At 41.3% G+C, this 26515-nt stretch overlaps 1 protein-coding gene across 4 annotated transcripts in view; it reads left to right on the top strand.

The window, feature by feature from the left end:
- The window catches only part of CDKAL1 (CDKAL1 threonylcarbamoyladenosine tRNA methylthiotransferase), a gene marked incomplete at its 5' end in the record, with an annotated part of 690467 nt that overhangs the window by 652503 nt on the left and 11449 nt on the right, over positions 1-26515 (top strand). For all 4 annotated transcript variants that reach the window (XM_080655025.1, XM_080655024.1, XM_080655023.1 and 1 more), the window contains 2 exons: positions 7374-7457; positions 10255-10419. In XM_080655025.1, the coding sequence (XP_080511151.1) occupies positions 7374-7457; positions 10255-10419 (249 nt within the window). The remainder of the gene's footprint in view (positions 1-7373; positions 7458-10254; positions 10420-26515) is intronic.

The following is a 26515-nucleotide window of genomic DNA, read 5'->3' as shown; positions in this document are numbered from 1 at the left end:
TTGCAGGGCCAGAAAACAGAAGTGTACATAAACAGTCAGGAAAATGACTGTATACCCTGGAGACCCTGTATCACGTGCTCTGCTGCTGTGAATGATGGATCAGAATGGAAAGGTTATCATTTTCATTAGCCAGGAAAGTACAAGACCATACTTTTTTTCCGAGTGTAATTACGGTGGTTCACTGGCAACATTACACTGCAGTAATTAGTCTAAAGGTGTATGTGAGGGCAGGCTCTTGCACAGACACTAGAAATATTATTTCAGAGTTTAAGGTCACAGCCTTGTGTTTAACATGTTCCACGCAGCTTTGGGGGGAAAATAAAAATAAAAAACTAATTTGACTGGAACTAAAGAAGGACATTTGACATTTCCCAGAGTCATGTATTCAGAAACCAGTCAGGTAGAAAAATTGTTTATTACCTGCAATAAAAAACAAAAAAGCACACATAGTTGCAGAAGTAGCATGGTAGCATGTCAGAATATCTCGTAGGATAAACAGAGATAGAATTCAAGTTTATTAGGAACTTGATGTACATAATTATGAGAGCTTTTTGATATGTGTGTTTTAATCTCCATTTTTTCCCTCAGGCAATTGGACAGAAAAAATTAATTGCTAGAAACTTTTCATGGGAAGCAAATAATTTCTTTACCTTCTTGTAAGTGTTTTCAAGAAGTAAATATATCTCTTACACCAGTTCTCAAATATACATCTGTCCTTTGTGAATGTTTTTCAGATACTCTGGGCAGTTATATTGAAATATTGAACTCTAACCTTATCTAACTGTTCAGAGTAGAAATTGAATTGAAATTATTTTCCAAAAGCACATCTCAGCTTTTCTGTTTAAGGAAAACAAAAGTGAGAAGAGGAAATAGTAAAGAAGAGAAAAGTAAACTTGATGTAAAGTTTATATTTAAAGTCATATGTAACTTCAAAATAAACTTTTTGCTTCTTTCAGTCCAACGAGTATTTATACCAGTAACATTTCTTACTGGGTTAGAAGTGAAGGCCCAGATACTGTAATGTTTTTGTTTAATTTTGGTATTGTTTGCCTATCTTGAAGGAATTCTTTTTAGTTTCTCTCTTGAAATCCTTATATAGCCATGCAGAATATTGTTTGTTTTAGGACAAATGGAGAAGTAGAGTGTACTTGAATGAGCATTCATTCAGGGACCAAATTCTGTTGGAAACCACTGCTTTTTTAACGCTAATGTGTTTTGTGTGTGTTATCTGCCATATGGTTAGTAATGTTTCTCACAACTTCAGACACTCGGGAAAATTTAAGCAGAGATGTGACACAAATAACACAGTTTAGCTGATTATGTAATAGTACTGAAAAAATCTACCCAAAAATTGAATTTAAAAAACATTGCTTTTTGTTTGTCACAGATGTTTCTCTACTCAAAGAAAAGTCACGTGCTGCAGAATTAGATCCATGATGTTGTGTGTTCTCTACAGCTAACAATTTAATAGGAGGATCAAGTAGAGGGAATCGCCCCAGACTTCCTTTCCTTCTCTCTGTCTCTGCCCGAATCTCCGCATTTGCCAGGACCTCAGTTTCCCCTCCGTGAAATCAGAGATTGCAAAACCCCCTACAGGTTTTTACCTTCGTTGTCAAGTTAGGGAAATTGTCAAGTTTTCTGCCATTGTGGCTTTAAAAAAAAGCTTAAGAGCTTTCCTTATATTTTTTCAGCAAGTCGTAGAAAGTTGTACCACCTCATTCTTTCCTAGCCAGGCCCCAGTTCCCAGGAACTCCAAGTCACCAGTAATGCGGGACCTGGGGTGGTGGAGTCCTGCACCTTACCTCACTCCAGTGACCCACTCTGTGAAATGGACGGGTGGTTTTACAAGACTATTTTTATAATTCGTTTTCATAAAATGTCTTTTAAAGTCAGGTTTAGATAGACTAAGTGAAGTTCTGCACATCCTAGGAAACATTGCTTTCTCCACTGACATTTGATGAGTGAAGGAGAGTATGCCTAGCTTGTAAAAGCAGGTACCAGGACAGACAGCCACTTTCACAAGTCCTGACTAATGTCCTGAAGGTCAAACTTTGCCAGTGGAAACTGAGTGTACCATAGAAATACTATAGCAGGGGGGTTGTATTCCCACCCCAAGCTCTTAAATGTTGTGGAAATTAAATAGGCATTTTATGTAGTCAACTATAAATTATATGTCTATAAAGCAAATCAAAAGGAAAAGGGTGCCCTGGCCGAGTAGCTCAGTTGGTTAGAGCATTGTTCTGAAATGCCAATGTTGAGGGTTCAATCCCCACTCAGGGCACATACAAGAAGCAACCAATAAATCTATAAATAAGTGGAGTAACAAAATCAAGGTTTCTCTCTCTCTCTCTCTCTTTAAAATCAATCAATAAATTTTTTTAAAAAAGGAAAAGGGATATCTTCCTTAGGATAATACAAAAAAGTGGGTTCATTGGAAAGATTTTGACAGGTTTCTTTAGGTTCAGGTATTAAAGATTATGTTGTTACTTTAAGGGCAGCAAGAAATTAGCTGCAATTTACGGAGGGCTCTAAGCATACATTTACTATCAGAAAAAGGAGCCTGGATTTAGAGGGAGTATTTCCTTATCTGAAACCTTGTGAGCATACCAGCCCCTAACCTACAGATCTGCCATGAACAATGACTTAACAGTTTTGGATCTGAGAGGTCCTTTAAATATTATAACCCACTTCCTGTTCAGCCCTACTCTCCTCTCTCCACCGGCATGTCACTTCTACCAAACTCATTTTTTCGATGAATGTGACGGCCCAAAATGTAGTCAAATCTTTTTTATCTTAGAAACAATCTACCCAAACCCTGAGTCTTCCCACTCTTCTGTCCAATTCAAATTTGTGGAAAGGATGTTTTGAGTAACACTTCCTCTCCCCCAGTTTCCTTTAGAACTATGCTTTTCTGCTTCTGACCATTCCTTCTCCTGCTTCATCACTTTCCCCTTTCTTCCTTTCTTGGGGGAGCGGGGATAGGGGTATTGTATTGCGTGTTTAGCACCTCAAGTCAGGTGCTCCTTCCAGCACCATTTATCCTCCCTATACTCTTTTCAACCTCCCTTACCCCACTTTCCCTCTGGTACTCATCATACTGTTGTCTTTGTCTATGACATTGCTTAATCCCTTCACCTTTTTCACCCAGCCAAGAACCCTCCTCCCAATGAGGACATATCTCACTGTCGTTTTAATTTGCATCTCTTGGCCATCTGTATGTCCTCTTTGAAGAAGTGTCTATTTAGGTCTTTTGCTCATATTTTAATTGGGTTGTTTTGGTTTTTTGATATTGAGTTTTATAAGTTCTTTGGATATTAACCCTTTATCAGATGTATCATTGGCAAATATGTTCTCCCATTCATTAGGTTGTCTTTTCATTTTGTTCATGGTTTCCTTTGCTGTGCAAATTTTTGTTTGTTTGTTTGATGCAGTCCCATTTATTTACTTTTTTTTTTGTTTGTTTCCCTTGCCCAAGATGATATATCAGAAAAAATAATGCTGCCAGTAATGTCTGAGATTTTGCTGCCTGTGTATTTTTCTTCTAGGATTTTTATGGTCTAACATTTAAGTCTTTAATCCATTTTGAGTGTATTCTTGTGTATGCTGTAAGAAGGTGGTCTAGTTTCACTTTTTTGCATGTATCTGTCAAATTTTCTCAACACCATTTATTGAATAGACTATCTTTCCACCATTGTATGTTTTTGCCTCCTTTGTCAGATATTAATTGACCATAAAGGTGTGGGTTTATTTCAAGCATCTGTATCGTCTTCCATTGATCTATATGTCTGTTTTTATGCCAGTACCATGCTGTTTTGATTACAATGGTCACATAGTATAGTTTGCTATCAGATAGCATGATTCCTCCAACTTTATTCTTCTTTCTCAAGATTGCCATGGCTATTCGGTTTTTATGTGGTTCTATATAAATTTTTGTAATATTTGTTCTAGTTCTGTGAAAAATGCCATTGATGTCTTGATAAGAATTACGTTGAATTTGTAGATTGCTTTGCGTAGTTTGGACATTTTAATGATGTGAATTCTTCCACTTATTTGTATCTTCTTTAATTTCTTTCTTTAATGTCTTATAATTTTGCAAGTACAGGCCTTTTACCTCCTTGGTTAAATTTATTCCTAGGTATTGGTTTTATGCAGTTGTGAATGGAATTGCTTTCTTAGTTTTTCTTTCTGATAGTTCATTATTAGTGTAAAAATGCAACTGATTTCTGGATATTAATTTTGTATCCTTTTACTTTACTGAATTCATTTACCAGTTCTAGTATTTTTTTTGGGGGGGGGGGGGTGGGTGGAATCTTTAGGATTCTATATATACAGTATCGTGTCATCTGCAAATTATGACAATTTTACTTCTTCCTTTCCAATTTGGATGCCTTGCATTTCTTCTTGTCTATTTGCTGTGGCTAGTACTTCCAGTACTGTCTTGTTCTTGATCTTAAGGGAAATGCTTGTAGTTTTTGCCTGTTGAATATGATACGGCTGTGGGTTTGTCATATATAACCTTCATTTCGTTGAGGTATGTTCCTTCTTCCCATTTCTTTCTAGCCTTGACTATTCCGGTTACCTTAAAGCCACCTTCTAGATCATTTTTTAGGTTTACAATTCCACTTTCATCTTAATCATCTCTACTGAATAGCCATATTTTGCTGTTAGTCACAAAGTTCATAAAAACATTGTTTCAACCTTATGCATTTGCAGGAGTTGGTTCATTTTAAAAATTACACAGCATTCTTTTTGTAATCTTGTTCTGAAAAGGGTTTGTTTTAAACCACTGGTGTAACCTTACATTTCTGTCAGTGGGTCCAGTTGTTAGGAAAGGTTCTATCAGTGGTAGTGAGGTAGCCATAGAAGCTACTTCCCAGGGGAATATCAGAATGTCAGGTGAGACACACCTCATCTCCATCATTATCTGTAAGACATACTGGTCTGATCACTTCTAGTGGATTATCTCAGTCATTAACATAATACCTGGAAGGGTGCTTGTTGTCCTATTGTCTTAGGATATATGTGGCCTTTTTCCTTCAGATACCCTGCCTTTTTCCTTTTTTAGACTGGGATTTCTTGCTAGATAACAGAGGCATTGGTAGGCAAAGCCGGATGACCATCCTCACTCTTGTTAAATGCAGTTCTTTTACCACACTAGGACTAGGTTAAAGGAGAAAACAGTTGGAAAGTATAGTGGGAGGTGGCTCATTTAAAAAAAAAAAAAAAAAAAAAAAAGATGTGAGGTTTATTATACATGTCCTTAGCCCGTAAGTTTCCTCCCTGTCACCGAGGCAAAGTTGCATCTTCCAGAGTTCCCTTCCTTAGCATCTTTGTTGTTTTAAGGTTATTTGAAATAGCTGATTATCTTAAAGGTTGTATTTTATATTCATTTCATTGAAACTTTATCCTTACAAAAATACTGAGGAGTGCATGTATTAATTTTGGTTGGTATTTTAGGGGGTGGGGATAGATTGTAGCCGCTTTTGATCAAGGTCTTAGCTTTCTTATGCTCATTTTTGCCCATTATTCTCTGAGGAAGTACAAGAGCCTCACCAGTGAGATGAAATATCCATGGCTGAGAGGACAAAAAGTGTGACTGGAGAGTTGTTTGCCACTATAAATGACTGCATATAGCAGTCTTCCTGAATCCCTATGGCAAATAATAGTTAAATACTCACCTACAAATAGTTCTCTGATGGTTGATCGAAAGCCCTGCCCTGTACTGTATAAACATAGCCAGTCTTCTAATTCTGTGTATATATTATCATTATTATGTCCAGATAAATAGGACAGCCCAAAAGCGATGACTGCATTCACTCCAACAGGAGGAAAGAACCAGCATACAGTTTCAGTGTCTCTACAATCCCATATTATTGTTAGATTAATTTCCTGAAAACTTAATGTTACCTGGAGTGTAATTGCAAATTTCCTTAAGAACCATCGAGAGATACTTATCCTAAGTTATAAGCAACTCACACTGTGAAATGTATGCAAACATTCTAAGTTTTTTACAGAAAAAATATACTTCATGAAACCCAGTATTCATCAGGGTTTGTTTTTGTTTTTTTTAATAAAGCTCAAAGTAGAAGTTTCAGGAACTTTCTTTTGTTGCCATTTTATTTTTAAAAGAAATTAGTGTTGCAGGAACTATTACTAGTTTTCAGGAAGTGAAATAAGTCTTTGATAAGTGTCACCCTAGAAACCTTACAATCTTTGACTTAAGGGGGCTACATTTTGAATAAGATAGTAAAAAAATAGTAAATTATGGTGTATTTAGGTATTGGCATTATACATAGAAGAGGGTGTGTTTTTAATTGTATTGGTGGTCTATTTAGTGCAGCTGTGTTTATGTTTCCTAAATGGGAATTGCCTGAACGTGGTGGCAAGTCCCTACCTATGAAACTGGGGATTGCTTTTTTAAATCTTCATGCCAACGTGCTTTAATATAGAAGGTTATATTTACCAAGTAACAAAGGCAAATGTAATTCCGGGCACAGTCATTCAATGCAGTCATTCTGTATTTGCTACATCAGACATTTTGACAACCTTGTAAAAATCAGTAATTGATACTTTAAATGTTACATTTCACAGTGGAATAAACTTGGAAATGGTAGAATATTTTAGAAGTCACATTTCTTTATCCCATATTTTGTCTGATTTAACTTCTTGGTTATTGAAAATGCATGCTTAGATAATAAATATAGATACATATAGGTTGATCCTGTAGAGAATTAACAGTCCCCTATTTTTGTTGTATTTCTCTTTAAAAATATGAATATGAGGTCATGGCTGCAACATAGAGGAGACAGTTGCCTGTGACAGAGAAAATGTATATGACAAGTAAATAGCTGTGTGAATTAATTAGTAATTTCATAATAGTATGTGAAATGTTTAGATGCAAGCTCTTAATGACTAGTTTTTGGAAGCATTTTCTTTAGTGTTACATTCCCCATAACTCAAATTAATGTTTATTACTACTCTTTCATATTGCCAAAATATTTTCATGAATTTGGATTAGAAGCAGCTTGTTCTGGCTTGTTTTGCAGCCTTGTTTCAAGAAACAAAGTGATATTTAGAAGATTTTTGTAAGTCTTAGAAGCCTTAATTATCTTATGCTGAAGGAGGAAATAAAATCAAGTTTTGTTTCATAGTTAAGAATATAAGATTTCATACTAGGCTCATTTTTATTACCAAATAGTTAATAAAGTCTTTCAGGAAATTTGAATAGGTGATTCTTTATTAGCTGTTAAGTAACTAGCAATTTAGAGCCTACTTTAAATTCAGGAGGATACTACTTACTGGGCTGGCATTTGTTTTGAATTCTTAGGTGTTTGCCCATATCATTCCTTTTTTTTCTCCCCTTCTCTTCCCAGATTGGTGAAAGACAACAAGTGTTAGTAACAGAAGAATCTTTTGATTCCAAGTTTTATGTTGCACACAATCGATTCTATGAGCAGGTAAGAAATACTTCTGTGTTCTTAAATTTTCTCCAAAATGAAAAAGAGTTCTGAAAGTAAGTCTGCTTAAGCAAAAGGAACTTAAAAGGGGGGAAGGTTGTAGAATCTTGTGCAGCAAGGCATTTTATAGCATCCAGCCAGCGGCACTGACATGGGCCTCATCTTTGTGGCTTAGTCTGCAAAACATTCTTTATAAAGGAATACGTGTATTTCAGTCCTCACTAGCCTTTGAGGGGGCCAGACTTAGGCTTTGGGGAGTTTGAACAGGCAGCTGTTCCTGCCAACATCCCCACAGCCTGGCAGAGTCCTGTCCAGAGGCAGGAAGGATGTCTGCACGGGCAGCATCAGCGGGAAGGGCAGGGATTTCCTCTCACTGTCAAGGCACTCATGCAGGTTTCTTGGTTGGTTGGTTTTTTAGTTCTGTTTAGTTTTCATATTTGTTTTTATAACTCCCACCTTGATAAAAATTCTGGGAGCAAAGGGAAAAGAGTCTGTTCCTTGGATTCAACTCTGATTGTGTGAGGAGAGCAGTGTAAGGATCAAAACAACTTTACTTCGAGAATTTTCTCCAAACCCAATCGCAGGGGCTCTTTCCCAGCCCACGTAAGCGAACCTGCCTTGCCTCCCCAGTAGCCAGATTCTGCCTCGGCATTTGGGACTCCACTTCCCCAGAGGTAAAGCCATTGGAAAGTGACTGAAGGAAATAGCATGCCTCCTCGAGGGGCATCGGGATATGGGGATGGGATATGCCCTCTCAGGTCGGGGGCTTGCATGGGGACAGGGATTTCATAGGTCATCCTGGATTGTATAAACTTTTAAGATCAAATGAGAAGTGGATTTTTTCTATGGGTCATGGCCAGAATTAGAGCTTAGGAAGGCTCTTAAGACCACTGTGGGCAAGTCATGCAGAGGACAGTCAAGGGCAGCCAACTGCGCCCTATGAGCAGGGAAGCAGTAGCTAAGAGGCCTCGGGCACTGATGTGCCACCAGGAGCCATCTCAGACAGGCCTGGGTCCTCAGGAAAGGTGGGGAGCTTTTCCAGACCCAGACTAAACAAGCCCTGTCCCATACCTGTGGAGGCGACCATCGAGGAAGGATTTCCAACACTCGTGTTTGAGCTGAGTTTCTCCTCACTTTCCATCTCATTAATTGACTCCAGAGGGCCGCTTTCCTACCCAGGCCCGCTCTCTGCTCAGCCTGGGGAGGAGCTTGATTGTATTTTCATTGCCTCTTCCCTCTCCTTTCTCTTGCCATCTGGGTTTCTGCCTCAGCGGGGAACTTTTTTCCCCTTCATTTTAAAGGCAATGGCATGCCTCATTAGCTGTTTCCTCCAATTTAAAGCAGCCGGGCTTTTTCCAATTATTAAAACCGGAGGGGGAAAAACACTGAGCCCTTCATTCAGATCAAGGCAGCAGATCAAGGGGAGTTATTTTCCCCCAGAATCACACCAGATCTCCCTGGGATAGTTTACTCTGGAGATTTTCTCGTCTTATAAAAATTGATTTAAAAGGGCTTTCATATTCTGATACTGAAGCTCTTACTCACGGTAAGCAGACGGACTAACTCGCCACCCAGGTGACCTTCCTACACTTTGATGAAGCGGTGGACCCAGTGGTCATGAAAATCAGACTCAGAAGGACCGAGATCCACCGCGGCCTCTGAGAAACTGGCTGTGCAGCCTCTGCCTCCTCTGACCTTTTTGTCTCTACAACTAAGTTCTAGAGATCTCACAGGAATTATTTTCCTACTGAGATGAGTTCCAGAAGGAAAGATTGCATCAAGATATCAAAGTCTTGCTGGGTCAGAATTAGTCTCTTTATTTTGGATCCCAACTTTAAAAGATTGGCCAGTAGCTAGTCCTAAAATAGAGGGAGACATAATGCATACAGACTACCTGTAGGTCCCAAAGCAGGGGAGAGATTTGCTCGAGGTAAACAAGTGCTCTTTCCTGAAATCTCTAGTGGAAAGAGACCATAGGACAGTTTCCTGTGAACCAGCCAGAGTACCCTTCCAAAGTAGCTGATTCTATGTGGAGTTAGCGCTCACAATACATGCGTTTTATTACAGAGCAAAAGAACTGAATGGCAACCAGTTAAAGGAGCTATTTACCTCCATGTTACCCATGTTTGGGATATTGAAAAGGTTGCTTTTAAGTGTTCTTTCTCTTCCCCCAAAACACACGCTCGTGCACGCACGCACACATATCCATGCACACAAACATGCAGGCCTTTATTTGAAGTGTCTACTCAAACCAGAACTCTGATAGCTAACTTGGAAGGTATTAAAAGTAGGAGGCTTTCATCAGTGTTGTCTTGGTTTCCCTCATTGCATGGGACAGCCAAGAGCAGAATATCAAAGGCCTGTCCAAAAGTGACTGGCTGCCTGCTGGGGTTTCCCAGGTCTGCCTCCCACATGCCTGAGGACAGCAGGCGTCCTGCAGTGCAGGAAGCTGTGTGCAGCAGCTCCTCCCAGAGTGCCTGCCCTTCCCCCAGGTCCCCACCCAGGTCCTGGAGCAGCTGGAAGATAGAGCCCACTTGGGGTGGATCTCAGAATAGAAAGGACATTAGTTGACAGCTGAGGAATTCTGAATAAAGTGGGACTTTACTTAGTAGTCAGACACCAATAATGGCTCATTCATTGTGACGAGTCCGGCAGACTGGTGTACTGTTTTCCTGGGGAAACTGAGTATGGGCTATACAGGAACTCTGTGCTCCCTTTGCAGTAATTCTATAAATTTAAAACTGTTCTAAAATTAAAAGTTTATTTTAAATTGAGCCTTCTGAACTTTTTTTTAAAGGTTTTAGTGCCAAAGAACCCCACATTCATGGGGAAAATGGTCGAAGTGGACATTTATGAATCAGGAAAGCATTTTATGAAAGGGCAGCCAGTAGCAGACGCCAAAGTATACACGCCATCCATCAGCAAACCATTAGCCAAAGGAGAAGTCTCAGGCTTGACTGAGGTGAGTAAAAGGTGCTCCCCTCCACCCTGCCAGTAAGAAGCAGCTGGGGAGGCACAGGGTCAGACCGTGGCTCTGTAATTCACAGCCCCTCTCTATGTCTGCAGGAGTCTGCAGTCCTTTCCCACACATTGAAATCTGAATTAGAAAGATGCAGTTCTGCTGATGCCTTTAGCTTTTTTTTTTTTTTTTTTTTTCTTCTCTGCCTGTTAAGGGAATCAGCTGTTTCTGCTTCTGGTCTAGATGCAGAAGGCAAACGCCATTATTTTCAAGTGAGAGATATAACACCAAAGATGGTCAGATCCGGTGTGTGTCTGTTTCAGTAAATCCTGAGTGGAACCGGGTGAGGGAGGACATCGTTTCTTGCTTTATGAAGCTGTTTATAATATAGTAAAACCTATAGTTAAACAGGCACTGAACCATGTCAGTATATGTGCTTATGGTGCCTTTCTCTCAGGCAGCGATTTTCAACCTTTTTCATCTCATGGCACACATAAACTAATTACTAAAATCATGCGGCACACACAAAAAAACGTATTTTATGTCAATCTCGCAAAAAAAAATAGGTATAATTTTTTAAATATATTTTTATTGATTTCAGAAAGGAAGGGAGAGGGAGAGAGAGATAAAAACATCAATGATGACAGAGAATCATTGATTGGCTGCCTGAAACCCAGGCATGTGCCCCGACCAGGAATTGAACCATGACCTCCCGGTTCATAGATCATTGTTCAACCACTGAGATGTGCTGGCCGGGCAGGCTGTTGTCATTTTTTCATTTGACAATCTAAGGGAAAAGAGGTCAGTGCCCTAACTAAATAGTCAGGTATTGCATGTTTTAAAAATTCTTGCACACACCAGGGTGCCTGAGATGGCACACGGGTTGAAAATCACTGCTCTAGGGTGTTAGTTGAATATCTGCTTTAGTCATGTGGACTGAAAATGAAACTTTTTTTTAATTCTATAAAACAGTAACCTGACCACTATTTTATACCTTGGTAAATATAGCTGTTTGCCAAGCTCTCTCTTACATTTCATTGAGCTACAGTTGTAAAAGCTGATGGAGTGTGAAATGAAAATGTGTATCACATTTCTAAGCATCATTTGATGTCCTTTCTCTAGCACAATTGTTAAACACTCCAAGAAAAGTATATAGCAACGACTTCATGTACGGAAAAAAGATAAGTGGTATTTATCTGGCCATATAATTCCAAAATTGTTTTAATATATGTATTATCTTTTCCCTCAAAATATACTGCAAGGCATGTTAATTGGACTTTGAGAGTAGGGACAAAGAGGGTACCATTCTCTATGCTCTCATTTAGAATGTGACACACTCTGGTGTCCAAATCTGAGTGACCCCTCATGAGCTTGACAAGTACATGTGAGAACTGTGTGCATCGCATGTGACTGATAACGGAATGACGCAGACTCGCCTTTGTCCAGACCCTGCCAAGTGTGTCATCCTGCTCGACCAGGAGTGAACTGGAAAACTTGATAAGCATAACCACTAATGTTTGCTATTTATTTTAAAAAGAAATCATACTTGGAGTTGGGGTGGATGGCCAAGAGGGAACAGTGAAACCCAGCATTTAAATGATAATGCTAGAAAGGTGGCTTTTACATCAGAAATGCTTAAACGAAATTGGCTTATCTTTTGTTGTTCTACACAGTGTGTTTTACAAGCTTGATTTTAAATTGCTACAATAAAACAGATCACAACAAATGGTAGTAGCCGGCAAATTATTATTCCAAAGGTCCTGCCTGATTTCATTCCTTCATGTATGCCTGTTAAAAAGGATGGAGTTCTAAAACATCATTTTTAATGATACAGAAGTCAGGAAAAGTAGTACCATTTTATTCGTTTCTTTACTATTGTGTTCCTCTCTAGAGGAGTAGCCCTACTTAAATTCCACGGGGCAGCCTTTTCTATTCTCCTCTTCCCCCTCCGGCCTGTGCGATGGTGCTGTCAGCACTGCTGCCGCCGGCCCTCCTCTGCGCTGAGATGGTCCAGAAGAGTCCTAGGAATGGTCTTACAGTATGCATGAGGCCCCAGGGTCAGGAATATTGAATTGGGTGTTAACATTAAGGGAAACATAGGCAAGTCCATTATCACCATGTGTGACTTCATATAAATTAAGGAACATAGCTTTACGCTTCATTATTTGTCAGCTTTAAAGGCTTTAAAAATATGCCAAACTCAGGGTCGAAAAGCCTTTTTCAGTGACTTTGTCCTGATGTTAAAATGTTTTGGCTGATGATAGGAATTAAAGTAAATTAAGCAAGAAGAGAACAGATTCCATTGTTGTAGGCTTAAGAAGTAGATGGTAGAGGTTATAACCATGTCTCAGACGTTTTGGGCTCTTTGAACTTGATAAAGGTGCTGGCACTCTTGAATGAAAAGAACCAGCTTAACCATGTGGATGGAGCATGGCCTTGGGCTCAGCTGGACCTGGGTTTGCATCTAGGCTTGCCAGTTGACCCGAGGCACATGGCTCCTGAGCGTTAGTTTAGTCTGTTAAGTGGGAATGATGATGTCTCTCTCATGGGGTTGTTGAAAGGAATATACACACTCAGTCGTGTGTATAAGCTACTGAATCCTATTCCTGGAACATGGTCAGCAGGTACTAAGTGGTCATTGTCCCTTTCACACCTAGTCCCATCTGGAAAGAACAGACTCTGCAGATGGCCTGGTTCTGACATTTTCAGTTTTGTTCATCATTTTACCACGAACATGGTGTGCAGAGGCAGGAGAGGGAGTGAATTTCTCTGTGAGGATCATCTACTCAGCGCTTAAAAACCAATCCCAGCTGAATTTCTATCTTTCTGAACTTTCTAGGCTTTCCTGAGTTTTCTGGTATGATAACCTTCCCTATACACGTCGTAAAGAATTCTGGAGCTCTAGCTGGTTTGGCTCAGTAGATAGACCGTCAGCCTATGGACTGAAGGGTCCTGGGTTCCAGTCAAGGGCACATGACAAGGTTGTGGGCTCGATCCCCAGTAGGGTGTGTGCAGGAGGCAGCCGATCAATGATTCTCTCCCATCATTGATGTTTCTGACTCTCTCTCCCTCTTCTTTCCTCTCTGAAATCAATAAAAATATATATTTTTTTAAAAGAATTCTGGAGAGGCCAAAGCACCTAAAGCAAAATATTGTGCTACAAATTATTTTCCCTAGTAAATGCATTTTCTTCATTGGGAATGTTATGATTAATCTTTAAGTATTTAGTCCCTGATACTTTGGGCTTCTTTAGTCTGACTGTAGGCCCTGTGACGTTTTTGATCAGATGGTGAGGACAGCAGATGGGGGAGAAGCACAGCGCAGGCGGGTCACGAGCTCCGGACTATAGAATCCTCGCATTTGCAGTAACAGGTTTTTGTGACCTTTTGTGCATCTCACAGGTTCCTTGAACCTCAGTTGTCTCTGAGATTCTGTGATTGAAATATTGCATTTGATAAAAATGGATTGAATGCCTACCTTGTGGCAGGACTGTAAATTCTATAAACATTAATAGAAAACAGACCTTGTATTTTCAAATAATAATAGATGCCCAGAACATGATGGAAAAAGAAAGCCATAATAAAGTCAAAAGGTTGCTGCCCTCTAAGAAATGATATTCTAGTGGAAACGATACATAGTGACATCTTTTTATGATTATTACTGTTCTTCTTTTCAGTTTGGGTAGAGGAATGGAGGACTAGAAGAAGACGAGAATAGGAAAAATAGATGAAATTAGTCTGAATAATATTAGGGAAGATGGGAGCCAAAATGCCACCTCCAACCTGATAGGGAATATTTCTGAATAAGTATCATTTAAGGATAATTCATTTTAGAAAAAGGTTATATATAAGTTATCCAATGGAAGGCTCATAGAGTTCAAAGGGATACATATAAATCAGAGAGCTCTGGTGAGTGTGGCTCAGTTGGTTGGGTGTTGTGCTGTGCACCGAAAGGTTGCTGGTTTGATTCCAGGTCAGGGCACATGCCCAGGTTGCTGGTTCAATTCTGGGTAGGGGTAGGCAGGAGGCAGATGATCAGTGTTCCTCTCTCTTTCTCCCTTCCTCTCTCTCTAAAAATCAATAAAATATTTAAAATATGTATAAAAATCAAAGAAAGGATAGGTCAAAAACTTTTGTCTGGAAACTGTCAGGAGACTTAGCAGGAAGAAGGGAATGGGAAGCAGTAATTCTTAAGAAGGTTATTATAAAAACTAGTGCCCGGTGCACAAAAATTTGTGCACTGGGTGGGGGGGCGGGGGGTCCCCCAGCCTGGCCTGCCCCCTCTCACAGCCTGGGAGCCCTCACAGGATGTCCTACTGACAGCTTAGGCCCGCTCCCCACAGTCTGGCCTTCCTCTGCGGGAAGCAACCAATCTATCAGGTATATAGATACTTTCTGAAGGCAGCCCGGACTCCTTCCTTATTTCTTTCCTCTGTGGTTGGAGAACAGGGACTAAAAGGTGGAGACAGAGCTGTGGCCGGGCCTGGGGCTTTTGTAGGCAGTGGAAAGAGAGAGAGGGCTGGGGAAAGTCTAGACACGGTTTCCTTCAATTTTCCTCCCTTCCTCGGGGCTCCTCCCTCCATTTTTTCCTTGTGGTGGACACTCGGGCCTTGGACCGACAGGAGCCCAGCGACGGTGGGGTTCAGCCCCTCACTTCTCAGCTGAATGTAAAGCCGCCTTACATTCCAAGCAGGGCTGTTTTAAAGTGGCTAAAGTGCTGGGAATTCATGCCTCCCAGCCTTTCCCCTCTCGGTTTCCTCCTTGGGTCTGGTGCAAACTTCACCGAGACAAAGAAGTAGCTCTGCCCTGGTACTTCTGCACTGGGCCCCACCCGGGCCCCACTGGGCACTCTTCCTCGAGGTCTCCGGGTCCACAGTCTGCGATCGGGGAGGTCTCCCAGAGCCCGTTCCCCAGGGCAGGTGGGGCAGGGGGGCTAGCTTGGAGAGCTGGAGGAAGATGGCAGAGTAAGAGTTGGTATGAACCAGCGCCTGCTCAGCCAGACTTCCTAAGCTCCCCACTGGGCCCAGGCCTGGCCCCTTCCCTGTACCGGGAGGATCCTGGCTGAGGTTCCCTCCCTGCACCCAGCGCCTTTCTCCCTGTTCCACCACCAGGGGACGGGAGCAGCTCGCCTGCTCTGGACCCTGCCAGCCTGGCAGGCAGCTGCACAGGCAGTGTGGCCTAGGGCACCAGTGGCTGCGAGCCTCCTCCCCCTTCCTGAAGCATGGGGCGGGGTCGCAGCAGCTCACGGCTGCCCCCGTGCATGGAGACACTGCTAGCCGCTGAGCCACGGTCCGGCCCATAACCTGTGGGTGCTGGGGTGGCCTCAGGCTCCCGCTGGCCCCACAGAAGCCAGACTCAGTTTGGCCAGCCACCTCCACTGCCTGAGGGCTGCATGTGCCCTGCGGGCCTCGTCACCCTCATGAATCGCCGCAGCCCAGCCATCCCGTCCCAGGAAGTGGCTGTCCCGATCGCCATGGCTCTCTCCCTGGTGCCATCGGGCCTGCCAAGGCAAGCACATAGGCAGGAGCTGGGCCTCTGAGGGGAGGGAGGAGGGATGTGTGGGCCAGGGTGGAAGCAGGGAACTTAGCAGTGTAAACATAGCCCCCCCACACCATGCCGGCCCCTCGTGCTGCATTCCCAGACTCCTGGGATCTCCTGCCTGGTGCCATGCTCTCAGGCCTGGGGTGGGGGCGAGGGACCTGGGGCTGCGGCCTGGAGGTGGCCCTTGCCGGCTTGGAGTCACAGTGGTCAGTCAGGGGGGGATGCGGGGTGCCATGAGGCAGCCTCACGCAAGTCCCCGCCTCTCTCTCTCTCTGAGAGGTCAGCAGTTCAGCCTGCTAGGCATGCTGCACACACAGCCTGGCGTTTGGTCGAGCCTTTGGTTGTTTTGGATGTTACAGACACTGGCTCTTTGTATATATAGACTAGAGGCCTGGTGCATGAAATTCGTGCATGGGGGTGTGTGTCCCTCAGCCCAACCTGCACCCTCTCCAATCTGGGACCCCTCGAGGGATGTCCGACTGCCCGTTTAGGCCCGATCCCGGTAGGGGAACTTGGCAGTGCAAACACAGCCCCCCCAGGTAGGATCGGGCCTAAACAGGCAGTCGGACATCCCTCTCACAATCCAGGACTGCTGGCTCCCAACTGCTCGCCTGCCTGCCTTCCTGATTGCCCCTAACCGCTTCTGCCTGCCAGCCTGATCACCCCCTAACCACTCCCCTGCCAGCCTGATTGATGCCTAACTGCTCCCCTGCCAGCCTGATTGCCCCTAACTTGCCCTCCCCTGCATGCCTGGTCACCCCTAACTGCCCTTCCCTGCAGGCCCGGTCGCCCCCAACTTCCTTCCTCTGCTGTCCTGGTCACCCCTAACTGCCTTTTCCTGCAGGCTTGATCACCCCCAACTGACCTCCCTTGCAGGCCTGGCCCTCCCAACTGCCCTCCCCTGCTGGTCATCTTGTGGCGGCCATCTTGTGTCCACATGGGGGCAGGATCTTTGACCACATGGGGACAGCCATCTTGTGTGTTGGAGTGATGGTCAATTTGCATATTACTCTCTTATTAGATAGGATGGTGGTGGAGATAGGCAAAAGCTGTATGTGGCTGTGGGTGGGTGTTGGTGGGTGTCAGGGGAGTGGGGTGGGAGTTGTTTAGTGAAAGGTGCCAGAGGGATAGGAACCTTGAGAAAAACACAGTTTGTAGATGTTAAGAGCATTGATATCTTTACCATGCTCTCTCGTGGAACCTAAATTTGTGATAACATAGCCTGTTCAATGTGGTGATCTTTATATATAACTGAAGTTCCCTTAGAAAATTGTTATGCTGTCCAGTCATTCATTTCATCTAAAGAAAACCTATGTGTAATCAGGGCCTAACATCAACTGTACCAAACCATGACCATTATCAAAGATTTGGATCAATGAATTGTTTTATCTCTATTATGGAAATTTTTTATTCTTGAAATTTTCAGGCATATACAAAAGTAGAGAGAATAATACAAGGACCTCACATACCCATCACCCACTTCCAATAATTGTCGACTCACAGCTGATCTTATGTCACTTGTGCTCTTATTCAGCCCATCCTCCCAGCTATTTTCCAGGAAATCTCATTTATCGTTCCATTTCACCTAAATATATCAGAAAATATCTCTAAGAAATGAAGTTTCTTTTAATAAAAACATAGCCACAATGTATTATTACATCTAAAGATAATTAACATTAATTCTTTATCCAGCAATATTCAAATTTTCAGTTTTTTAAAATAGTTTATTTGAATCAGGATGCAAATAAGTCCCATTCATTGCAATTACTTGGTGTGTCTTCGAAGTCATTTTTAATCTGTCTGCTCTCTCGTCTCCCTTTTTGCATTGCAGTTTATTTGTGGAAGAAACCAGGTTGTTTGTACTGTGGCATTTCCCACAGTGTGGAATTTGCTAATTGCCTTCTCTCATACAGTTTAACGGGGTTCTGCGTTGCCTGTTTGCTTTATAAATCAGTAGTTATATTTGAGGCTTAATCAGATTCAGACTGGAGTTTTTTACAAAATTATTCCATATGATGCTGTGCATTTCCATTTTGTGGCGTATGACAATGTCTGGTTGTCTCCCTTTATGGTGTTAGTGTTTGGCCGAGATTCATTAAGGCACAAGGGGTTGCAAATAGTGGCATCCTGAGTCCATCATTCCTTCCTCGTGTATTAGCTAAACAAACGTACTGCTATGAAGACTAACTTTCTCTTACAATTTTTGTTCACCGTGAAGTACAGTTCCTACAGGAATGGTGAGGAAAGGGCTTGATCCTTTCTCTCTATTTTCCAGTTTTCAAAAGTTGAGTTGATTGTCTAGCATCTTCCAAAACTAACCAGTGAGGGTTTTTTAAGTGTCACTATGAACGTATAGGTTTCTGTATATTTGATGTGTTTTTATCCATTGCCGTTATTATACTGGTAATCAGTGCTCAAATGGTTGCATTTTTAGACAGTGGGGGCTCATCAGATTGTTTCCTCAATATTTTTTATGTAGGTCCTGAAGTCTCTCATAGTTGGTAATATCGTCTTTTTCACCCCAATTCATGCTGTCATCCAAATCATCTTTAGGAATTTTCTGTCTTACGTCTGTAACGTCTTTCTTCCACATTGAAAATCCCAGTTCCCAATAACGTAACTTAATCACTCACTTGCTTTATCTTGTAATACTCCTATAACTGTCTCATATAACAACACCAACACGACCACCAATATGTGATTGTTAAAAATACTTTAAACTGTCATGGTGGTTTCAAAGTTGTTTTTGTTCTTAGGGTTTATTCCTTCAAAGATCTATAGGCAAATAATGGTTTTAAAGTCATCTGAGTTTGTTCCTCTCCCTATGGTTATACCAATAAAGCAATACACAGTTAGAATCATTTATTTTGCTTTGTTTCCAATTTTTAGAATTTTTAAAATTAAATTTGTTTCATAATTATGTAAAATCTTTTACAAATTTAAATCTACAAAGGTATGTTCTGAGGAGTCTACCATCTACTTCTACTGTTCCCTCTCCACCTGGTTACCTCCCTTATCTACTTAAGCATTTTTTTGTTTGTTTTCGTTTTCAGTTTATTCTCTCAATGGTTTGTTTTAACAATATAAAAAAATACATGTACATATGTTTGTCACCTCCTTCTGAGATAAATTGTACATACTTTTGCTATTTCACTGAACAATATATTTTGATGGTTACTGCCTGGCAGTATATAGAAACTCGGTGAATATTTTTAATGATTTTTATTAGGCTATTAAACAAAATACATGAAAGTCTATATTGCTCTAGTATTTGAGATGAATAATATTGCCCTGTATGAGATCCAACATCTTTTTGGTCAAAGAAAAGACAGAATTAATTAGCCCCTGGGCCTATAAGAATTTACTGCAACATTTAGGACATTTGAAGGTAGGAGTGGTCAGTCAGTGTAAACAAAGGTCTGGAAGCTCACAATGGCAGCGATCACCTGCAGCCCAGAAGAGAGGACACTTTTGCCAATTGACTTCAGAAAGTCTGAAGACCATTTCAATTTGGAAATGATGGCATTCATTTACCTTAGCCTGGTGCCATTAGAGCTTCCTTGCATTTACTTCCCTTTGTTGAGCTCATGCTTACCAGGCAACCTTCTAATTATAATTTGCTTTCCTATGCAAATCTGCTTGCAGGAAGAAAACGGTTGTTCAGCCCGCTCTAAGTGTGTTCTTAATAAGTTGGTTTTCTGTGTCCTACCAATGTGGTCTCTTCTGTGGGTGAATTTTCGTTTCTGAGCTTTCAAGGCTGAGAGCCAAACAAAAGGGGGATTTCCCTCCTCATGTGACCTCTTGAGAGAAAGCAAGGGATTTTTTCCTCCCTCAATACCTACTCTGCCGTTGGCTAAATACTCCATGCCTACCGCTATGACTCAATGCCACTTATGTGGTTCTTATTATGGGCTCAGTACTACGCTAAATATCTGCACGCATGCACTCATGTCATCCTCATAACCCTATGAGGATGGTACTATTATCTCTATTTCACAAATAAGGAATCTGAGCATTAGTAACTCAATAAATAACTTATCCAGAGTCACAAAATTAGAAGGTATGAAAGGCAAGCCAGGATTTATATCCAGGTCTTAGCAACTTTAAAGCTTGTGTGTGTTTTTTTTGAATTGTGGTAAAATATACATAACATCGCATTTTTAAGTGTACAGTTTAGGAGTGTTAAGAACATTCACACTGGTGTGCAACCCTCTCCATAACTTTTTCATCCTGCAAAACTGAAATTTTGTACCCATTAAATAGCTCGCCATTCACCCCTCTCCCCAGCCCCTATTCTGGATACCTCATATGAGAGGAATGATACAGTATTTGTCTTTTTCTGACTGGTTTATTCACTTAGCCTAACTTTCTCAAGGTTCATCTATGTTGTAGCACTTGTCAGAATTTCCTTCCTTTTAAAGGCTGAGTAATATTCCATTGTCCGTATATGCCACATTGTGTTTATCCATTTCTCTGTCAGTGAACACTGGAGTTGCTTCCACCTTTTGGCTCTTAGTAATAATGCTCGTATGAATGTGGTTGTACAAATATCTCTTTGAGATCCTGCTTTCAATTCTTTTGGGTACATAACCAGAAGTGGAACTACTAGATCATTTGGTAGTTACATTTTTTATTTTATTTTAGGAACCACCATACTATTTCCCACAGTGTCTGTACAGTTTTCATACTCCCACAAACAGTGCACAAGGGTTCCAATTCCTCCACATTCTTGCCAACACTTGTTATTTTCTGGTGGGTTTTGTCTGTTGGTTTTGGTAGTAGCCATCCTGATGAGTGTGAGGTTAGCCTGGGTTTTTAAATCCAGGCCTATACCCCTTGCCTTTTGAATTGCAAGAGTCTTACTTGGTCATTCCTGGGCGTTAGTTTTCTTTTATATACCAGAGTAAGCTTACACCAGGTTTACACACAAAAAAGAGAGAGAGAAGAAAATTAAAATGATGAGAGAATGGACAGTATTAATCTTCTTCGTGTTCTGTTACAAGTGCTACTCGAGTTGCATGTCTGCCTGAGTAAGACAAGAGAACAGGAACACTGCCCATTCATAAAGGCTGACTCATTTCACTCCTGGTGTTCTTTCTCCTTGTATGGCCCATGTTCTAACAAATCACTTGAGTCCTACAATTTCTAAAATCAGTACTTAAAAAGTCAGAGCTATTTTGTGCCCCGTAGAAATAGACAAAAAAGAAAATTCTCACCCAATTCTAAACTTATAAGTAGTTTTACTCCAAAGTTTTTCTCTTTTTGAATTTATTCCTAGTAATAAAGAAATACTTTAAAGAAAGAAGAAGTAGGATGGCTTTGTGCAAAGATCTCAAGTTTTGGAGTCTGTCAGCTTTGGGTTCAAATTGCAATAACAATTCCTATGATATTGCACAGCTGACTTACTGAATCACAGATACTTCATTTGTGAAATGGACATAACTGATTCACAGAGAATTAAATTAGATAATGTGGACAAAGTGCCTGGTGCAGAGTTGTTGTATTAATACTTGATAAAGGGGTTCAATAAGGATAGCTTTAAAAACCAGTGATTTCCTGGCTTTTAAGTTTTTTACTTTACTTTAAAAAATACTTTGCTTTCATTGGTTTTCACTCTGTAGAGTAATAGCAGTTAAGAACATGGATTCTAGCCTGGCTGGTGTGGCTCAGTGGTTGGGCTTGGCGTGATTCCCTTCCCCACCCAACCCCCGAATAGGGGCCATGCAGGAGGCAGCTGGTCAATGATTCTCTCTCATCATTGTTGTTTCTATCTCTCCATCTCTCTTTCTCTCTGAAATCAATAAAAATACTTATGAAAAAAGAACATTGGATTCTAGGTTCTGATTTTCTGGGTTTGAATACTTGTTTCACCACTTACAAGAAAAATGACCTTGAGCAAGTTACTCAACCTCTCTTCCCCTGTTCTCTCTCCTGTAAATAGGGATAATAGTACCTACTTTGTAGGATTTGCATGGAAACGGCTTAGCAGTGAAAAAGTGTGGCTACTACTAATATTATCATTATTAATTTTTGATATATGTCAAGGCATTGTTTTACTATAAGCAATGAAGGTAAAAATTGCACAACTCTTTATTCAAATGCTATAATTATCAGCCATGATTTCCTACAAAATGGCAGGTGAAATAGGCCATCTTAGGAGGTTCCCCACATAATGAGAGTGACAAAGTAATAGAGACTCAAGAACAACCTCACACCATTGGCTGTTCTTCTGACAGACATTTCTTCCTCTTGTTCTTTATGCCCCCTTTTCCAAGAGTTATTGTAGAATGAGAGCTGGGCCTACCTTTCTGTTCCTCCCAAATGAAGGGAAGGCGCCCTGGGGTGCCCGGCTGCCTCCTGTTTCTCGTCTATGGGATTTTGATCCTAATGATGGATTCACTTGAGCAGTTAGCTCAGCACCAGCACAGCCCACTGCGCTCGGAAAGGAAGCACAAGTCTGCCAGGGTGGCATGGTTCGCCTCATTACCAGACAAAGGCCAGCAGGATATGCAGGTGTACTGAGTTTTATGTACAGGCTATACTATATTTTCAGAGCTTTGACCCTTAGAAAAGCACTGTTAAAGTGCTTTCCTCTCCATCTCACGTTCATTTCCAAAACCACTGAAGTGAAAGGGTCTATTAGTTCAGGGCCAGATTTGAAAGCACATGAAAACTGCATCCATGAGGTTAAGAAATGGCTTAATAATTAAGTTAAAACAGTTGAAAGTGGTTCTAATTTCAAACAGATCAGCTAACCGTGTTAGAGGCAGATGAGGGTGTGTTCCTTCCTATTTTCCTTCCACCCCAAAGATATTGGCTTCAGTCCCAAGCAGTTTTTCTAGTGTCTTTTTCTTCTTCATTGCCCATATGTTAAAGTGGTGTCGCCAACAATTAATACCACAGTACATTTAATATTTAGTGCATTTCTTTCATATTGCATCTAATTAGTCTCTTTTGCAGGCCCATTAGGAAATATTTGGGTTTCACAGTCTGGATGCATAGCTTTTGTTCTATGCTGCTGAGCTATGTTTTAATTGGGCATTACAGCCGAACTTAGTATGATTATGTCAGTTCAAAACGTGTTTGCTATGTTTGCAGTACCTTTCATGTAGCAATTTGAGTGCCATCCAAAGTATCAGCAGAGCTAGCTGATGCTAAACAATTAGCTTTCATTTCACTTCCCTCACTGATTGTACAACCACTGATGATAATTTCCCTCCTCCTGGGGCTCGTAGCTGGGGCTTGGTGAGGGGAATTGCCTGTGCTAAGGAACTAATTCTGACTTGATAATAACAGCTACAATTTAGTGAGCCTCTACTATGTGCTTAGTTTTAAGGCTTTCTACCTGTATTATCTCAACTTTTTATTCTAGCCTGGACCAAGGCACGTAGGACACATGAAGTATTCATTACATTGCTGTGCACACTCACAAAGAGGCATCTTAGAGGGGCACTGGGCCTTCCCGCCTCTCTATGCTCTGCCCACACTGGGGGAGGGGATAGAAGGAATAGCAAGCCACAGCAAAGGCATGAGCAGACGCCCAGAGTAAGGAAGGGCTGAGGGCAAGAGAAGAGAATCAGGCCACCTGAGCCTGAATTGCTGACACATACAGCATGCAGGTCATGCCTGGCTTCTTATGATATGTGTCAGCATTTATTCAACCTAATATTATCTAGGCACTGGACTAAATATTGGAGATAGAAATAATGAAAGAGATTCTTGACTGTTGAGGAGATTTTAGTCTGGATGTTCTTCTGGTAATAATGCTAGTCTATTGTGACACTTTTAAGGAGGGATTGGGGTAAGAGAGAGGGTCTTATGTAGGTTCACTAGCCACCCTGTGCAGCATAATTGCTCTTGTGGTTAGTGTTATGGGTGATTTTTACCAAATCTAAATGAATTCATTGGGAACAAAGGTTATTCTTCATCATAAAAGCGCCAAATGGAAAAAGCTTTCTTATGAAAAGCAACACCATATTTCAGAAACCTCCAGACCTGAACGGTCATCTGAGCCGGTGTCCTGGTGCCTGGGTCTCGGGGTACTCCAGGACAGTGGTCAGCAAACTCATTAGTCAACAGAGCCAAATATCAACAGTACAATGATTGAAATTTCTTTTGAGAGCCAAATTTTTTAAACTTAAACTTCTTCTAATGCCACTTCTTCAAAATAGACTTGCCCAGGCTGTGGTATTTTGTGGAAGAGGGGCCAAAGAGCCGCATGTGGCTCGCGAGCCGCAGTTTGCCGACTGACCACTGCTCCAGGAGAATGTTATCTCCTGTGATGATGTAACCAGGTGTCAGGTGTCTTTCATGCCTGATTTTTACTATATTACTTTTCCTTCAAATGTCTTTCATTTATAAGTGCCAGGTATGACAGTGTGTCTTGGTTTGTCTGGGACAGGACTGGTTTATATCCTTTGTCCTGATCTAATTAATAACAGTGCCCTTTCTTTCACTCCCCAAAGTGTTCTTGTTTGGATGATGAATTATATGGTCATTCCATCAGTTTCCTAAAGTGGGGCCAGCATTGTGCTAAGCACTGCCTGGGATACAGGCGACCTAGGATGCAGGAGGCCTGGGATGTGCTTCTTGCCCTCAAGTAGATGCAAGTCTGGTTGGGGAGAAAAGATAGGTGTGTATGAAACAAAATCTATAATATATCAAGTGCCAAATTAGATGACATCAGATCATAAGCGATTGGAAAATAGGCGACCTCTGAATGCTTGTGGTATCAGGAAATGTATGTGTCTGCATTCTTTACAGACAACAGAGAACAGTTCAGTGAGTTTAAACAGGAGGGGTTTAAAAAGAGACACTAGATAGTTCACAGAATTGTTAGAAGGGCTGTGAAGTAGACTCTGAGTTTTTCAGAAAATAATACCCATAACCATACAGAGGCTGCTGGTAGGAGATGCTACCTCTGCCCCCTGCCCAGCAAGTAGAGGTCCCAAGCCCTGTCTGCTTCCTCATGGAGCTTGCTTCATAATCAGTGTCTCACATGTGTTGCGTTTGAATATGGGACCTGGGTCTCAAGTTTGCACCCTCGGGGACAAAGAAGGATGGGAAATGTTCCTCGGAATCTATGTTAGTTCTGTGGAGAACTGTCTGTGTGGAGAGAGCATTCAAACAATTTCTACTACATGGATGTGGTGAGATTAGAACTGGACTTTGAGGGTAATCAGGCAAATAAGAAGGAAATTTTTCTCAATGAGAAATTAATTGTTCACAAAGTGACACAATGCATAGGAGTAAATCTGACTTTATTTGGGCATCCCTCAGCAAATTGGAAGGCAGTGGAAAATCATGTTCTCTAAAGAGTGGAGCCTCTGGATGTTGAGGTCAAATAGAAAACTTACAGCTAATACTTTAGACAATAAAACACATGTATTAGTCCATGATAAGTTAGGGCCCAGCTGTTAAGCTGTCCTGCAATAACCAATTAGCTCTGAAATCTCAGGCTTGACATAACAAAGGTTTATTTCCTGCTCACACTCTAGCACATCTATAGCATTTAGTGGGCAGTTTGGAATCGGAGATTGCCTGTTCCACACAGTCACTCGGGGTCCCAGTTGACTGCAAGAAAGGAACTGCTAAAGAACCAGGCTTTTCACCACCTCGGCACTGGAACGGCATCTGGTATTTCTTTTCACATCCATTGGCAGAACTATTCACATGGCCCCACCTAATTTCAAGAACTTGGGAAATACATACTCGTGTGTGAATAAGAACACAAGAGTGAATACTAGAAGTTTCTACCATGCATGTTGGAAAGTTTTTGAGCCTGAGTGTAACAGTGAAGGAAAGCTCATAAGAGCAGGGCTATCTGTCTGTTGCATCACCAGCTCCAGGCCCTAGCATAGTACCAGGCTCAGATGTGGTGCTCAGTACATATTTGTTGAATGAACTTGGCTTTCAGTGGTATGCAGGGTGGATGAGATGGTTTCTCAACCAGAGGCTGGAAAATTGAGAATACAAAAATAGGTTAAAATCTTCTATTCTTCAACCTAGGAAATTAATATATTTTTCAAGGGCTAAAATCATCATAGGCAAGCCACCCAACCTGCTCTTTGAAGTCATTTGACATCTCGATAAGCGGATTGCAAAAGCCCCTTTTTAAACTGATAGTAATCTTGCAAATTTAAATTCTTTCCATGGGAACTGTAAGGATGTGTACTTTATAGCCGGGCATGCTTCTAACCATAAATTTTCATTTTCTTTCCTTTTACTTTCTCGTGATGAAAGTGATAGCTTGTTTCTCCTGTCATACTCGGGGTATTGACTTTGAGTTGTGCCTAAAATAATAGAACCATGAATATCTTTGTTTTGAACATAGTTTCAGTGTTTTAAATTTAAAGGGCCTTGGAGAAACAAATTTTCTTTTGTCCCTCTGTCTCCTCAGTACAATTCTACAAAATTACTGAGAAACGTAAATATTCAAGCCATATGTCAAGGTGACAGTTATCTGGTAGGAAGTCAATCTATAAAAACAGGATGCAGTGCCTTTCACATTTGCCACCACTTGCGAGAAATTCAGGGGCCAGAAAAGCAAAGGACTATTG

This window comes from Plecotus auritus, assembly GCF_963455305.1.
Source record: "Plecotus auritus genome assembly, chromosome: 2".
Classification (NCBI taxonomy): Eukaryota; Metazoa; Chordata; class Mammalia; order Chiroptera; family Vespertilionidae; genus Plecotus; species Plecotus auritus.
The sequence above is the reverse complement of the archived record's forward strand: the minus strand, read 5'-3'. Positions and strand labels throughout refer to the sequence as shown.